The sequence below is a fragment of the Umbelopsis ramanniana genome (assembly GCF_025399195.1).
Source record: "Umbelopsis ramanniana AG unplaced genomic scaffold K450scaffold_8, whole genome shotgun sequence".
NCBI classification, from domain to species: Eukaryota; Fungi; Mucoromycota; class Umbelopsidomycetes; order Umbelopsidales; family Umbelopsidaceae; genus Umbelopsis; species Umbelopsis ramanniana.
Window position 1 is genome coordinate 211,654 of NW_026252094.1, and position 15,649 is coordinate 227,302.

The 15,649-nt window shown below is 44.6% G+C and overlaps 9 protein-coding genes across 9 annotated transcripts; 5 read left to right on the forward strand and 4 right to left on the reverse strand.

Moving 5' to 3' along the window:
* The first annotated feature begins 9 nt into the window (after positions 1 to 9).
* On the forward strand, positions 10 to 2,955 carry K450DRAFT_226380 (uncharacterized protein). Its single transcript, XM_051586547.1, has 6 exons — positions 10 to 631; positions 694 to 1,019; positions 1,098 to 1,443; positions 1,512 to 1,608; positions 1,673 to 2,073; positions 2,153 to 2,955. Exons 1-6 carry the CDS (start codon positions 49 to 51, stop codon positions 2,875 to 2,877), a joined length of 2,478 nt encoding a protein of 825 aa, XP_051447677.1. The 5' UTR covers positions 10 to 48; the 3' UTR covers positions 2,878 to 2,955.
* Positions 2,956 to 2,985: 30 nt separating this feature from the next.
* Positions 2,986 to 4,668, forward strand: K450DRAFT_226384 (uncharacterized protein). Its single transcript, XM_051586548.1, has 4 exons — positions 2,986 to 3,377; positions 3,445 to 3,934; positions 4,025 to 4,412; positions 4,479 to 4,668. Exons 1-4 carry the CDS (start codon positions 3,072 to 3,074, stop codon positions 4,591 to 4,593), a joined length of 1,299 nt encoding a protein of 432 aa, XP_051447678.1. The 5' UTR covers positions 2,986 to 3,071; the 3' UTR covers positions 4,594 to 4,668.
* On the reverse strand, positions 4,446 to 5,453 carry K450DRAFT_226389 (uncharacterized protein). The gene is made up of 4 exons (XM_051586549.1): positions 5,343 to 5,453; positions 5,243 to 5,278; positions 5,130 to 5,138; positions 4,446 to 5,044 (listed from the first exon to the last, which is right to left on the reverse strand). The coding sequence occupies exons 1-4, from the start codon at positions 5,403 to 5,405 to the stop codon at positions 4,781 to 4,783; spliced, it is 372 nt and encodes a 123-aa protein (XP_051447679.1). The 5' UTR covers positions 5,406 to 5,453; the 3' UTR covers positions 4,446 to 4,780.
* A 130-nt stretch (positions 5,454 to 5,583) lies between these two features.
* Positions 5,584 to 6,701, forward strand: K450DRAFT_226393 (uncharacterized protein). Its single transcript, XM_051586550.1, has 3 exons — positions 5,584 to 5,600; positions 5,690 to 5,895; positions 5,965 to 6,701. Exons 2-3 carry the CDS (start codon positions 5,696 to 5,698, stop codon positions 6,587 to 6,589), a joined length of 825 nt encoding a protein of 274 aa, XP_051447680.1. The 5' UTR covers positions 5,584 to 5,600; positions 5,690 to 5,695; the 3' UTR covers positions 6,590 to 6,701.
* Positions 6,702 to 6,768: 67 nt separating this feature from the next.
* K450DRAFT_226395 (uncharacterized protein) lies at positions 6,769 to 8,076 on the forward strand. Its single transcript, XM_051586551.1, has 2 exons — positions 6,769 to 7,797; positions 7,874 to 8,076. The coding sequence occupies exons 1-2, from the start codon at positions 6,856 to 6,858 to the stop codon at positions 7,982 to 7,984; spliced, it is 1,053 nt and encodes a 350-aa protein (XP_051447681.1). The 5' UTR covers positions 6,769 to 6,855; the 3' UTR covers positions 7,985 to 8,076.
* K450DRAFT_226396 (uncharacterized protein) lies at positions 7,995 to 10,874 on the reverse strand. Its single transcript, XM_051586552.1, has 6 exons — positions 10,114 to 10,874; positions 9,704 to 10,044; positions 9,504 to 9,628; positions 8,745 to 9,415; positions 8,578 to 8,662; positions 7,995 to 8,460 (listed from the first exon to the last, which is right to left on the reverse strand). The coding sequence occupies exons 1-6, from the start codon at positions 10,763 to 10,765 to the stop codon at positions 8,169 to 8,171; spliced, it is 2,166 nt and encodes a 721-aa protein (XP_051447682.1). The 5' UTR covers positions 10,766 to 10,874; the 3' UTR covers positions 7,995 to 8,168.
* A 140-nt stretch (positions 10,875 to 11,014) lies between these two features.
* On the forward strand, positions 11,015 to 12,241 carry K450DRAFT_170579 (uncharacterized protein; the record flags this gene model as incomplete). The annotated part of the gene is made up of 4 exons (XM_051584119.1): positions 11,015 to 11,398; positions 11,463 to 11,726; positions 11,804 to 11,957; positions 12,030 to 12,241. The coding sequence occupies 4 exons, from the start codon at positions 11,015 to 11,017 to the stop codon at positions 12,239 to 12,241; spliced, it is 1,014 nt and encodes a 337-aa protein (XP_051447683.1).
* Positions 12,242 to 13,447: 1,206 nt separating this feature from the next.
* On the reverse strand, positions 13,448 to 15,041 carry K450DRAFT_226404 (uncharacterized protein). Its single transcript, XM_051586553.1, has 6 exons — positions 14,942 to 15,041; positions 14,788 to 14,873; positions 14,340 to 14,725; positions 14,139 to 14,266; positions 13,757 to 14,075; positions 13,448 to 13,687 (listed from the first exon to the last, which is right to left on the reverse strand). Exons 1-6 carry the CDS (start codon positions 15,012 to 15,014, stop codon positions 13,555 to 13,557), a joined length of 1,125 nt encoding a protein of 374 aa, XP_051447684.1. The 5' UTR covers positions 15,015 to 15,041; the 3' UTR covers positions 13,448 to 13,554.
* Positions 15,042 to 15,129: 88 nt separating this feature from the next.
* Positions 15,130 to 15,617, reverse strand: K450DRAFT_226409 (uncharacterized protein). Its single transcript, XM_051586554.1, has 3 exons — positions 15,544 to 15,617; positions 15,422 to 15,473; positions 15,130 to 15,355 (listed from the first exon to the last, which is right to left on the reverse strand). Exons 1-3 carry the CDS (start codon positions 15,574 to 15,576, stop codon positions 15,189 to 15,191), a joined length of 252 nt encoding a protein of 83 aa, XP_051447685.1. The 5' UTR covers positions 15,577 to 15,617; the 3' UTR covers positions 15,130 to 15,188.
* Positions 15,618 to 15,649: the final 32 nt, after the last annotated feature.

The following is a 15,649-nucleotide window of genomic DNA, read 5'->3' on the forward strand; positions in this document are numbered from 1 at the left end:
AAGCGCAAGCTTTTTTTTTTTTTTTCCTATCCCTCACTACAAGTCAGAATGGCCACCCCTCCTGTCGAAGCAACCGTTGTGGACAACAAAGTCGCAGACGCTTCGGAAAAAGATGCCCATCACTCAAAGGCTACTTTGTTTGTTCGTAACATTCCCTATGACGCCACAAACCATGAATTAGAGGAATTCTTCAGCGACCTCGGTCCGATCAGGTCATGCTTCGTTGTAATGGACAAAAGTCAGGAAGAAGCTGAAAAAGCACAAAACAAAGGATACGGTTATGTTCATTATGCTTTAGCTGAAGACGCCCAACGAGCTATAACGGAATTGAAGGATGTCAAGTTCCGAGGCGGTCGCAAGCTCAAGATTGAATTGGCACTTAAAAAGGGTGAAAAAGCCCAAGAACGACCTGCGCCTAAGCCTGTTGTTGCAAAGACACCTACACCAAAGATTCCAGATACCACACCGAAGGCTCGTCCAGCAACAACAGATGCACCGGCAGATCATTTTGTTACTGTTGAAGTATCAGGCTTGGGATCAGATATCACCAAGAAACATATCTACAAACGGGCTCGAAAAATTGCCACTGTAGAAAATATTGAATATCCCATTCAAGATAAAGAAGGCGTCGGTGAGTACTAATTCATTGTTATGTCCTTAATTTTTTTATGCTCATCTTTATCCGTGTCTCAGCTCGCATCAAGTTCAGTTCAAATGACAATGCCAAACTTGGAGCAAAACAACTGGATGGCCATATATTCAAGGGAGCCACTCTTAAGGCCCAAGTCATGGCTTCAGGTGCACCGCCACCAAAACCAAAGCTTTCTGATCCTTATGTTGACAAAACTGCTCGACTTATTGTACGTAATTTACCTTGGAAATACCGTGAATCAGATTTATACAAAGCATTTGGAGAGTATGGAAAAGTGCATCAAGTCAAGTTGCCTCGTAAATATAACGGAGGACCATTTAAGGGATTTGCTTTCATTCAATACGGTAACATTGATGACGCTGAGAAGGTATGTATAGACTGATTCGAATACAAATGTGTGCCACAATAGCTCACACTGATCGCATATTATTTGAAATAATTATAGGCTATCAATGCCATGAATGCCACTGACCATCATGGGCGAACCATTGCTGTCGATTGGGCATTGGCAAAGGACAAATATGTTGCTGCTGAGGAGAACGCGGAAGCCGCTGAAGCTGAGGAGGGCGATGAAGAGGAAATGGATGTCGACAAAGAAGAGGAATCCAATGACGCCACCGAAGCTAACGACGATAAGCAAGAGGCAGGTTCTGATGACGAAGAGGAAGAAGTCGATGATGAAGAAGTAATCGAAGAGGGCATGGAAAAAGAAGACGCTAGTGATGAAGAAATGGATGAAGACGAGGAAGATATAGATATTGAAGATGAAAGCGAAGATGACGATAAGAAGGGTAAGCAGCCTGTGACACTCGAGATGTGGGTCGTATCCATTTAAAATTTACACGCTTCCTATTAACAGCTAAACCTGCATACACCATGCCCAAACCTGCCGAGGGCACGACATTATTTGTTCGCAATCTACTATTTGAATCGGAGGAAGAGCATCTTAAAGAATTGTAAGTGTATAAAACTTTTTGATATATGCATTGCCTGCACAAATAAGTCACTGACCATCAATAGATTTACACAATGGGGAGCTGTGCGTTATGCCAAAATTACTATGGACAAAGAAACTGGTCGGTCAAGAGGAACTGGATTTGTTTGCTTCAAGGAAAAAGACAGTGCTGATCAGTGTCTGCAAGAAGCTGAACAATTAAAGAATACCACGATAAACGATAATAGCGAAGCCTTTCCCACGGATATGATGTCCAACAAGCAAAAGAAAAAGAGCGGAATGGTGCAAAAAAGTTTGTTGACGCCTGATATTAACACTGGCCTTGCTCAAAAATTCACTCTGCAAGGACGAGTATTGGATGTCAACCGAGCTGTTGAACGTAACGAAGCCAACAAACTTATGGAAGCCAATGCACTCAAGAAGCAGAAGGAAGACAAGCGAAACATTTATTTGATGAAGGAAGGAGGTAAGGACCGAGTCTGACAGTTGGCCGGGGGTGGACGCATAATGTAAGTTGAATCCGCGGTATTAACGCCCATTTTTAGTCATCTTTGCTGATACGCCAGCTGCCGCTACGCTGACTGAGCCCGAACTTCGTAAACGTCAAATGTCGTTCGCTGCTCGCAAGAAGCTGTTGGCCACCAACCCATCGTTGTACATTTCCAAGACAAGATTGAGTATTCGCAACCTTCCTCTGAAAACAGACGATAAGGACTTGAAGCAAATTGGTTTTGAAAGTATTACCAATTTCAAAAGGGAAACCAAGTCAGGGCAACGCACGGACCTTAGTGCGGACGAGAAGGCCGAGGGCTGGTCCTTTAAGCCATTTGTCAAGCAGGCTAAGATTATTCGCAGCAAGGATCGCGTCGATTCTGCTACCAAAAAGCTTCGTAGCAAGGGTTATGGTTTCTTGGAGTACCGTACTCATTCACACGCCTTGGCCGCTCTTCGCTATCTCAACAATAACAGTAAAGTGTTCCCTGGCGACCCACGGAGATTGATTGTGGAATTCTCCGTTGATAACAAAGATGTTGTTGAAAGAAGAACACAAAGAGCCGCTGGTGGATTTAGCCGAAACCCTGGTAAAGGAGATGATGATACTAAACGTACCACTGGTCGTTTCAGTGGTAATAAGCGTCCCGCCCACGATGATGGTGGTAGAAGAGACTCTAACAAGAGGATGAGATCTGGCCCTCCTCCGCGTGGATCAAGTGGGTCTAAACCCCAACGGCCGATGATGAACAAGAGACCGTTTAATAAGAGAAAATAATAATAAACCTTGAGTGCAACGACGCTTGATTTTTTTACAAATATATTTTGGAGCAATCTACCCTTTTTCCCTTCCACATTTTCTTTTTTTTTTTTTTTTATTCTCAATCTTTTTTTGCCGACAGTCTTTGGTTGGCCTTCCTCCCCCTCCCCCAATACGTACGTCACATTTCGCCATCCTTTCTTTCGTTGCCGATGCAGCACTCGACTTCGACAGAGGATCTGAGTCTGGACTTTATGCCCACCAACAACTCGGCCTCATCATCGTGGTCAGCCTCTCTCAATGCGCATAATCCCCAACGCAACTCAAACAGTTCTTCGAATTCCACCATACCACATATGATTGCCGCCAATGCAGCCAATGTTGCAACCCGTTCAACCAACCAAACCTCTCGCACTGTCAGGTCTCATTGGGTTCGATATACCAGTGAGAATTGGCGACATATTTCACGAACAAGCAAACTCATGCTCATATTTTCCATAACCTCGGTCATCGTCCAAGTGAGTACAACGATATTTGTATCACATTTGTCTGTGGGTTGAATACTCAATGCATCTCACTATTTAGTTTTGCGCTGTGGTTGTGGTATTGATTATATCCAGGAATCAATATTGCGATAAACCCCTCGAGATGATTCTTATCGTGTATATACTTCGTTTGATATTATCAACACCATTAAGTGTTTACCAACATTTGAATCCGACCTATCGTCGGCGTACATCCCCTCCTCAAAACAACCTAGAAATGGGATCATCAACCACACAGCAGCAACGACATTATCCTTCACAACCCCATATCCAAGCGAATGCGCCGCAGAGAACAGCACGCCATAATACCTTGGCAGGCTGGATAGATAGAGCCAAATCAGCTCTTGATCTATTTTCGATTTTGTGGTTTATCATTATGAACTGGCTCTTGTTCAGCAGTTCTACATGCAGCTCGACAGCTCCTTCATTATATTACCTGACCCTTATTTTCATCGTCTTTGGCTACATTATCATCACCATTCCTATTATATTATGCGCAGCAGTGATATTTTGTCTACCTTGCGTCTTAGGTAAGTTTCACTTCTTTCCGGCATGACGTGGCCTTGCACCACCCGCCGCTTTACCCTTTATGCCTGAACCTGACCTGACCTCTTTTGTAGTGGGAATGCGTGTGTTACGTGTGGGAGAAGTGGTGGGAATGGGCGGAGCATCGACAGAAGACATCAAAAACATACCAGTGAAGCGGTTTCGATCTCGTGCGGCCGTGGTTCCAGTGGATAACCCAATCGATGATAACAGCATCACGGTGGCTCCATCTGTACCGGCCCCTATTGTACAGCCTCAGCATCAGCAAGAAACCGCTACCCAACTGGCCACCAAAGTAGGCATTTTTACTAAATTTATGATGAAAACGCGACCCAAAGGCAAGGACCAGCAGCCTCAAGATATTCGATTCTATGAGCCTTTCGAGATACCCAATAGCGAGGATGCTATGTGTGCCATTTGTCTGTCAGCCTATGAAGATGACGAGTTGGTTTGCCATTTATGGTAAGGAAATAACAACCCCCCCACGCAAATTTAGTTGAGCTGGTTTAACCTTTGTGCTTTTGCTAGGTGTGGCCATCATTTTCATAAAGGTTGTGTACATGAATGGTTGGGACTCAATAGACTATGTCCTCTATGCAAACGTGATGTTCGGGGCAAAGACTTTGATGAGCAAGACAACTAGAATACATCATAAATATAAAGCCTCCCCTCTGATCTGACTTTTTCAACCTCCTCCAACCAAACCATACCGAAACGTCTTGGATGGGATGGCCTGGTGCCATTAAAATCCATGATACTCTCTTTCTTCTTCTGTTAACTTGTTTATTATATATCAATATACATATGTTATATATGTTTTGCCGTGGGGTTTAATCGTTGAAGTACACCAAAGGTTCTTCGAGGGTCCAGATGGCGTTCTCGGGAGTGGTATAAAGAGAGTAGAAATCAACCTGACCTTGGTTGGACTTGTGAGCGCGAGCATGGATATACTTGTCATCGCCCAAGTCGATCTTGGCAAAGTAGTTGAGTCCATAGGCAACTTCTTCAACGGCATATTGAACAACCTTGAAGGCAGAAATATGCTTCAATCTGTCGGTTTCATGCAATCCGTGGACGTGGTCGGCATGGTGGATCTAAAATAGACATAAACCGTTTTTCTCTCAGTTCCTCGACCTGCCTGACGCGCCAAGTTTAATTCATGCCAGACAATATAGTTACCTCGTGGATCTGTTATTTTTCCAGAGGAGACAGAAAATGTTGCATCAACATCGGTCAGTATATCACAACATACCCACTCTCCTTGATGACAGTATACTGTTTCAGAAACCTACCTTGTCAACAATCTCTTCCTTGACTTGATGGAAAATCTGGAAGGGAGAGTGAGTATTTCAAGGATATAGTTCGGTACAGGCAGCAAACGATTTGACCCACCTCGCGAGCTTCGTCGTCGGCGGGCTTGACAGGGCCCATGGCATTGTTGCTAACACTTGACATGTTTAAGAGGAGAAGATTCTGAAGCAGTAGAAGGTGAAGAAAAGGGGTTTGTGGAGCCACTGCAGCCTTTATTTTTTGCAGTACTGTCTTTTTGACTACTGTGCGACATGCAGTACCGTCATGTTCCCGTCAGACACCAAACAAGGAAGCTGTCAACCAAAGCGACCGCTCTAGTATTGCTTGGGGTTCCAGCAGGTGTATATCTCTATAAAGTACGCAGCACTAACTGTTAAATACCATGTATCAAAGCTGCTCTCCTAACGTTGCCTTTGGCGACCTTTTAGTGCCTCATGATGGTGGCATTCCAGAGTAAGCTCATCTACCTTCCGTATGTTCCATTGGATTCGCGGCATGAGGAGCGCACTCCCGAGATGTCGCTCGAAATGGACGTTGAAGACGTGGAAGTCATATCTTCTGATAAGAAAAAGTTACGCGGGATGGTTGTCAACCCAACTTTGCCCAGCGGTCCCGTTATGATTTATTTCCAAGGGTATGTAGCAGCGTATGTTAACAAGATTCAATTAACGTTAAGCTTATTCAAAGAACGTTTTGTGCTAAGGAATGCTGGAAACATGAACCACCGTTTGCCACTTTTCAAGCAAATGACAACGGCTGTACCAAATCTGACGATTGCCGGTATCTGCTACCGTGGATTCGGATCCAGCTTGGGCAGGCCGTCTGAACGTGGACTGGAGAAGGATGCACAAGCTATCCTTGACTGGACATATCGGAAGTACTCAGAGAGACCTATTTTCCTCTACGGACATAGTCTAGGAGGTGGGGTTGCAGCTTATTTGGCTTCCAACCCGGTGTATAGTAGTAAAATACGAGGGGTCATACTGGAAAACACCTACTTAAGCATTCAAGATATGGTCACAGCGATTTATACCAAATGGACTCCATACCCTTATATTGCAAAATATTTCTTATGGAACAGGTGGCCAACAAAAGAGCGAATTGGTCATGTCTCCTGTCCAGTCCTATTTTTGTCTTCAGCCAAAGACGAGATTGTACCTCCTGAACACATGGAAACGCTCTACCGAATATGCAAACAACATCAATCAAACAGCCATATAGCTAGTATGCCTAAATCTATGCACATGGACATGTATATGGCAGACAGGAACCTTTACAATCAACAAGTTGCTCAATTTTTGTCATTAAACGAACAGAAAAGTTCTTGATATACCCCATAACTGTTATCCGCGTAGCTTGAAATAAGCCCGAATAACTCCTTAGGAGAACGCTGTAGAATGCAAAGAACATTTGGTAACAGAATAGACGTTGCCAACGTATCCATCACTTAAAGTTACCCATTTCTGAAAATTGGTTTTAAACATTTTTTTTTTTAGTCCAAAGTCTATTAGGAGAAAAATTTCAGGAATAAGCTCTTGCACCAGTGGAGACCTTGTACTGCTTCACCTATTTACAAGCTCAGCATATCTCCAGAATGTATAGATTGCAGAGACTTAAACTGCAATCGCTATTACTGCTGTGGTGGACAGCCATTACCAGCGCCTACCGACCATTACCTAGTGCGGCCCTGGACAAACTCACCAGTCTCTCTGTAAACGAACGATTACTGGTCAATGGAAGCTTCCTGGCACCATTACTCGTTCCTCGGGTGGCTGGAACAGAGAACAATGTCAAAGTTCGCAACTTCATCAAAGACCGTTTCGAAAAATTAAATTGGAAAGTAGAGGAAGACAAGTTCGTGGACGACACCCCTCTTGGTCAGAAAGAGTTCAGTAACATTATCGTTACGAAAAACCCTCAATACGCTTCTCGGCTGGTGCTAGCAGCTCACTACGACTCAAAGTACTATGAACACTTTGAATTCATCGGCGCAACGGATTCTTCTGTGCCGTGTGCCATTTTATTGGATGTGGCTGCCACTTTGGACCAATATCTGGACACTGCACGCGTCAAGTCAGGGTTGCAATTTATCTTCTTTGATGGCGAAGAGGCATTTGTTGAATGGTCCGACGATGATTCTATCTATGGCGCAAAACACCTGGCCGAAAAGTGGGAGAAGCAGGTGGTTCCAACCGGCAAATATCACACCTCCAAGCAATCGTCTATGCTCGACACTATAGAAGTTATGGTTTTACTGGATTTATTGGGTGCTAGTAATGCCAAGGTGTACAATCTATTCCGATCAACAAGCTGGTTGTTTGAGCATATGGGCGACTTGGAGCATCGGCTGGTCACAACGGGTAACTGGCGACATGATGGAGATGAATTTGACGAGCCCGACATGATATTTGATACGCAAGGCGTCGATATGTTCCATGGTCAAATCCAAGACGATCATATTCCTTTTCTAATTCGGGGCGTTAACGTTTTCCACATTATACCAACTCCCTTCCCTAGAGTATGGCACAGCATTCACGTAAGTAGAGCAGGAAATACATAACACCAAAGTGAATTGGGATCTGTTTAACTAACAATTCGTTAACGTTGCGTAGGATAATGCAGATGCCGTTGATGCTACTGTTGTGCAAAATTTGGCTGTTTTGTTTAGATGCTTTACAGCAGAGTACCTGGAGCTCGATGTTTTGGGTCACCAAGAGCTTTAGACATATATATGTAAAATAAAAGGTTGATGGGCAAACAAACACTGGTTGAATTCACGGTTCAAACATCTTGATTTTCATTTCATACGTTTGATAATTACTGTACTGTGCATAGTTATACTTGGTATGAACTTTGGAGTACAAAGGAGGAAGATATGTTCTTATTTTCGGAAATGTAAGGTAGCTATTATAGCTTGGCTTTTGTTTGCGGAATCAAGCCTTCTTTTTGCAAGGCGGCTTTAATATCGGTCAGGACCGTCGCATCTTCAATGGTGGCTGGTACATTAACGGGATTGCCAGCCGTCATGTCACGAATACAACGACGCAAAACCTTTCCGCTTCGAGTTTTAGGCAACCGTGCGACCACAACCACTTTATCCAGACATGCTATTGCTCCCAAATCATTACGCACTGCCTTTACAAGATCCTGCTTGATATTATTTGAGACCTTTCCGGATGTCACGACAAGGGCTAGTGGACTGAAATAGAGTATAAAGATAGAAGGGGGTTAGAGATTTGGCAAGAAAGTAAGTCTTTAACTTGTTCAAGGATTTAGCAGCACAATGGAAAGAAATAAAATCAATTAGGGTACTTACACATGTCCCTTTAGATTATCAGGTATAGGCACAACGCAGGTTTCCACAACAGAAGTATTCGATAATAGAATCTCTTCGATAGAACCTAATGACGGTACAGAATAAGTCAACACACTGTTACAAATAGACTAGAGTTCGAAATCCAACATGGCCCTATCGTTACTTACCGGTTGAAAGACGATGACCAGCAACATTGATCAAATCATCTGTGCGGGACATCACATGCACATAGCCTTCTTCGTCGATCATGCCAGCATCACCAGTGTCGAAGTACCCAGGAAAACGTTTAAAGTAGCTATCACAATAGCCTTGCTCATTGTTCCAAAGTGTCGTAAAGGCGGCTGGAACCATCGGAAGCTTAATGACCAAGTTACCGAAAGTATTGGGATTATCTTGAGGCGCACCATCGTCATCCAGTACACATACATTTGCTCCCGGCACAGGTTTTCCAGCGGAACCTGGTTTGATAGAGAAGAGTTGAGCATTCTTTCCCAGACAGGTTGAAGTTACAGGTTGGCCAGTTTCCGTCAGCCACCAGCAGTCAATAACTTGCTTGCTGGAACCAAGGAGTTGTTGACACCAGTGGATTGTAACTGGATCACTGCGCTCTCCAGCTAAGAACAGAGCACGTAAATTGGATAAATCTTGGCGGTGGGCAAACTTGCCCTCGGGATCTTCTCGACGGATGGCACGAATAGCCGTAGGGGCAGCGAACATTGCTTTCACATTATATTCAGTGCATATCTTCCAGAAAACAGAGGCATCTGGCGTGCCAACAGGCTTTCCCTCATATAATACTGTCGTTAGGCCAGCCAGCAAGGGTCCATACACGATATACCTATTGAAACAATACCATCGGTCATCCAAGGTTGTATATTGGATTGTAATCTACGGGCAGAAACATCTTATGGTGGAAAAAAACTTACGTATGACCCACTACCCATCCAATATCACTAGCCGTGAAGATGGTATCTCCCTTCTGTAAGCCGAAGATGTAATCCATTGACCATCTTAAGGCAACCGCATGTCCACCATTGGACCGAACCACACCCTGCATTTACAAACGGGCGATAAGGGGTGGGTAAATAAATAGTGTCTTCCTCTTCACCGTTGGTAGAAAGCTTACCTTTGGTCTGCCTGTGGTTCCACTGGTATACAACAAGTACAATGGATCGGAACTATCCACGGTAACGCATTGTTGAAATGCCTTGCTTTCATGCTGAATTCTTTCAATCTCCTGGTCAAAATTTCGGTCGCCGCTTTGATAATCCAACTTAGCTTGAGCTTGGCCCGGGCGTTGATAGATAACTCGGATGGGAACAGAGTGTTGAGATATACGCAATGCTTCGTCCAGTAAAGGCTTATATTCAATAACACGCTTGGGCTCAATTCCACAACTGGCACTCAGAATAACTTTCGGTTTACAGTCTTCAATTCTCTTTGCTAGTTCCTTTGGCGCAAATCCACCTAAAAAATTTCCCCACACATTCAGAATGAGATATTGCATCAGTCATCACCAATTTTTCTAACACATACCGAACACTACAGAATGAACAGCACCCAGTCGAGCACAAGCGAGCATGCTGTAAACCGCTTCCAAAATCATTGGCATATAAATTACCACGGTGTCTCCTTTCTTGACCCCATAATCGGCAAGCATGCCAGCCACATCCTTGACGCGCGTGAGGAGATCTGCGTATGTAACGGATAATTTTGACTGGGTGGCAGCCGAGTGCCAATGGATAGCAACGGTGTTCGGACTTGTCAAGGCGTGTCGGTCGACTGAGTTGTAGCAAGTGTTGAGTTTACCGTCTGGGAACCATAAATACGGGTTAGCTTGAAGGTCTCGTTGGCCCAGGACAGCGGAAGGTCGCTGTTGCCAGCAAATGTCATCAATCGCTTGAGTCCAAGGTTCCATTTTGTTACAGTTGGCAGTTGATGAGAAATGGAGAAAAGGGTAAGCGAGTGTGAGAGAGTTGTGTGCAGGTGGGGTCAAAGTTGAGGTCCGTCCGTCAGTCACTCGGCCACAGACGGTATTTTTTTCAAATAGTTTCGAAACAGTCGCTCCCTTAATCACGCCTGAAGATGTCAGAAGAGCACGTCCTCTGGCAGGCATTTTCGGCACTCGATCAAAACGATGACGGTGTAGTTGACGCAGAAGACTTACTGAAGGTCTATACCGCAACATTTGATGGACAAGCTTGGTTGGATGAGGCAGGTTTTATATTTTCTAAAAATAAGGGGATTTGACAACGTCAAGACACCACGTCCCAACATTCTCAATCAACTAATATGGTCCACTCTGATTTAGTCCAGCTTGAAGATATTGAAGGAAATGGCATCCTCCGATCAAGGATCCAATTTAACATTCCAGGACTTTATCCGCCTTGTGGATACCCAGAAGGTGCTAGAGTTCTCGCCACAAACTTTGCAAGATATGATCGATAGCCTTGTAACCGTGGTGGTGCAACCTACACCGACAGTACCTGAGGTTGTAGTTCAAGAAGAAGAGCCTGTCCCAGAGAGATCCATTGCAGGCTTTTGGCTTGAAAAGTTCAATGCTGATACCATCAAGCATTTGATAGCAGGTGGTGTGGCTGGAGCCGTTTCGAGAACCGCGGTTAGTCCGATGGAGCGTATGAAAATTTTGTTCCAAGTGCAGGGGCCTGAACCCGCCGCTTACCAAGGCATCGTGCCTACTCTGACCAAGATGTGGAGAGAAGAGGGTATGATGGGTTTTCTCAGAGGAAATGGTACCAATGTAGTTCGTATCATCCCCTATAGCGCAACTCAATTTGCTGCCTACGAACAATTCAAAACTGTAGGTCATTGAAATTCTTATTGCTGAAGAACTAGGGGGAGTATCTAACAATTTCTGTATTAAGATGTTGATGGAACCTGGAAAGACAGAGCTGGATACAGCCAGACGTCTAACGGCCGGTGCGTTGGCTGGCTTGGTGTCGGTGGCCTGTACTTACCCTCTTGATATTGTACGAACTCGCTTGGCTGTTCAATCTGCGACACTCTCCGGTAACACCTCCACCACCACTAATGCTAAGCTACCAGGAATCGTTCCAACTATGCTTCAAATCTATCGCAACGAAGGTGGTGTCTTTGGCTTATATCGTGGGTTATGGCCCACTCTACTGGTAAAATCCACCTTCTTCCTTATCCTTCGTCTCATGGCATCACTTTAACTTTCTATTGCTGTGTTCGTTCCCCTCAGGGTGTCGCCCCTTATGTAGCTCTCAACTTCCAGTGCTACGAGGTGCTGAAGATGCATTTGTTGCCGTCCGATCGGGAAGGCCCTACGGTTGCTCGCAAATTAGTCTGTGGAGCGTTGGCAGGCTCGATTGCCCAAACTGTTACATACCCTCTTGGTGAGCATGCATGCATACAGCCATTTCACCCCAGGAATTCAGATGAGTGTATTAACCTGTTTTGCTATTTAGACGTTCTACGAAGACGAATGCAGGTTACTGGCATGTCAAGCATGCAATACAAATATCGAGGTACATGGGATGCCACTAAGACCATGGTTCGCAAGGAAGGCTTCCGCGGCTTGTACAAAGGCATGATTCCCAACTATCTGAAAGTTGCTCCAGCCATCAGCATAAGCTTTGTGACGTACGAATGGTGCAAGGAAGTATTACACGTTCGATAATAGCATAGTGTGATTCTTCATATCCTTCATGCTCAGGATAATTTTTAAATACGCAAATTTCATCACTACATAGACGACGCAAATAGAGTTTTTTTTTTCATCACTTCTTTTATCCGCTCCGTCTGCATCTTTTCATCTTCTTCTTCTAATCGAAATGCCTCAATGGATGATCCATGGTTTTAATGTCTGGAACAATGCCCAGTCAAATTGGGGACCAGCCATGCACAGCTCTGCTATGATGTTAGAAATGAATAACAATCAACTTGTACTTAATAACCTGGAAAATATGCAAGTTCTAGTCGTCGTGAAGCTTTCAAGGGAAAGCACGCGCTGCGTTGTGATAGGGGTGTCTGCGGCATTCCAATGTCTTGAGGCAAGTAGAGCTTGTTATGTCTGATATTCTGCGCATACAGCTTTGTTATTCTAGTGCAGCATTTATCTCTAATTCCAAAAGTAGACTCAACAGCGATTCCAGTTCACGTTTCACACCTTGGCTGCCTGTCAGGAACTGTTCTTTGCAATCAAGGACATCATACCATGCCATGTGTTGACTGACGTTACGCCTTCGGTTTGTAACAATGCATTGAGCCTTCGTAGCTGACATTGTACTCAACGTATCCTACTTTCTGACAGACCTCACAGCCTCCAACGGCAGTGTCGACATCATTTGGCCAACCGCAAGATAACCTCAACCAGACAATGCGTCCTTCAGCAGAACCAGGAACATCACAGTGGCATGCACCTCATACAGTGGCAGGCATGACAGCACCGATGCCAGTGTCTACGCCGACAGAAGCACCACAAAGCGTTCCAAAACAACCCGCGAAGAAAAAACAAAGGCGGCAGATACCGAAACGAAAATTTTCAATATATCCTTCTTTTTCAATTCAAAGCTTGAACCTTGAGTCAATGTATCGTGCAAAATATCTTGAAAAATTTCCATCAAAAATCTCTAAAGGTACACAAACAGCCATAGTGGAGGCCAGCATTGAAATCAACGCTGATACTGTTCGGCGGATATTGCATGATCCAACCTTTCGGGCAACGGTAAGTTTACTCACCGCCATCAAACAAAATCTGTTCAGTCATGGCAATAACCATGATCATAGATACATCGTGTCGAAGAGATTCTCCGAACTGTATGTAAAAAAAAGTAAATTGCAGCCCAATACCTATGCTCCTTCCTCATAGCGCTTCAACTACACATTATTTGTTTTCAGTTTCGCATTTTTTAATTATTTCCTTTCATAATCCATCATTAAAATCAATTGCATCATGAAAAACCTAACAGCGGAAGTAATTTGAGGGCTATTTTACACGCGAAGGGAAGACAGATCCTTAGCAACGCGGCTAGGATCGAAGTCCCAAATAACAATCTTGCCGTCCACGCCGGCGGTGGAGAACTGGGCAACTTGATCAGGGGAGCCACTGTATGGGCGCACTTGACTATAAATAAAATGAAGGTGTAAGTTTCAACCATGACGAAGTCATAAAAGCTTTTGTGTAATCACTTACAGAATAGTATTTTGATGAATGGTATTGAGATCAGTGTCGTTGTCAGAGGAGCCGCGAGAATCCATGGTCTTGAAACGACTCAAGACAGAAGTAGAGATGGAGGTCTTCTTCTTGTTTTCGTCGAGAGAACCAGTCAGATGCCAGTCTTGGTTGTCTGAGGTTTCAAACAAGACGGGTGCGCAGTCATGACCAGCAGCAACGATTTGTCTATCGTTGGCCCAGATCAAGGACAGGTAGGGAAGACTGGGCGTAACAACAGTGACGACAGTAGGGTTGCCATCGGCACTTGGGTATGCAATATTAATGGATGAATCATGACCTAAACGCCAAAAGAGTCAGTACATCTTCATAGAAGCCAACAAAAAAGGACAGAGATGCTTACCGGCAAAGGCCAACACATCACCCGAGGGAGAGAAAGCAACACTGTGAACCCAACCGCCACGGTTACTCTGGAATTCACCGCACAGAGTGTTGAAAGGAAGCTTGTCGCCCCAAACGGTAGGAGCAGGCCTACAGAAAAGAAAAAATCATGTCAGAATGTAACTTGACGACATAGTGAAAAAATTCCAAGTAGTCTACATACTTCTTATCAACACCCTTAATGAAGGCAGAAAAGACGCGAGCCTTCATATCAGCGGAGCCGGAAGCAAGAAGGACGTTGTTAGGATGCCAGTCGACAGAGAGGACAGTGCTACGAATGGGCTTCTTGATATGCTTGCTACCCCACCAGTCGTTATCCTCGTCGAAATAACACACAGAGATAGCTCTGGCACCGCTAGCAACAGCGAACTTGTCTTCGTTGGGAGACCAGCGGACGTAGGTAGCAGCACGGTTGATACGCAACAATACCAAAGCAGGCTTCCAAACACCGTTTTCTTGAGTCCACACGTAGGCGTTACGATCCTGCGAGCAGGTCACAATACGGTTGGAGTTGGGAGCAAAGTCAATACCAGTAACGACTTTGTCGTGCTGCATAACGAGAGAATTTAGCAACCGCTGACATGCCAAATGGTCATCCTGATGATACCTACATCCTTCAAAGTTGCTTCGATGGACCAGTTGTTAGAGCTAGTGTTGTAAATGTGGACATTAGTGTCGTTAGGGCAAACAGCAAGCTCTAGTGTGGAGGGAAAAGAGTAAGTCAACCGGCGGGTGTGGTCAAGGCTTGTACCAACGTTCACTTACTTGTTCTGTCTCCATTGAAGGAGTGAGCAGTGATGGGAGAAAGGGTAAGTTCGTGTACGTCTGGAGATGACATTGAGGACTCTGTTCAGTCTACTCGATGATGGGAAGAGGTGAATAGCCAAGACGGGACACCGCTCATAACGTCATGTATCCCAGCGAGGCCAGTGACTGCCGGTAACATTTCGCGTCCGCTGAAAAATCATGGAAAAAAGAAGCTTATTTTTATTATACATAGAGAGAAAACAGTTTAGAAATCGAGCATTAGTTGTGGAAGGATCTTTTCCAAGTGCTCTACTTGAAGCGTTTGTGATCCACCGCCAGCGTCCTTGTTCGCTTCGTCTACTGCGCGGTGCACGGCCTCGACCGTAAAAATACGCAAGAGCTCAGTTGAGAGTTGGATAGCGTCCTTGTTGGCTAGATTACGTTGTATAAGAGTTTTAGTGTCAATCATGAAGAGCTCTCATTTGTCCTGAGACTTACCCTTGGTACCAGAATCCTTCCACTGCGCTTTACAGACATTCTGAATCGTCTCCTGCAAAAACAGTCAATTCTGCATTCCTTGACATCCATGTTCGTGCAGACAAGGCTATTAGTAATCTTACGGTTTTGAAGGTCAGGACATTGTCTTCTTCCATCAATTCAAATCAAATGCCACGGAATGAACTACAAATTGGTGCGAAGGTGAGTTTGAAACCGTGATATCGAATT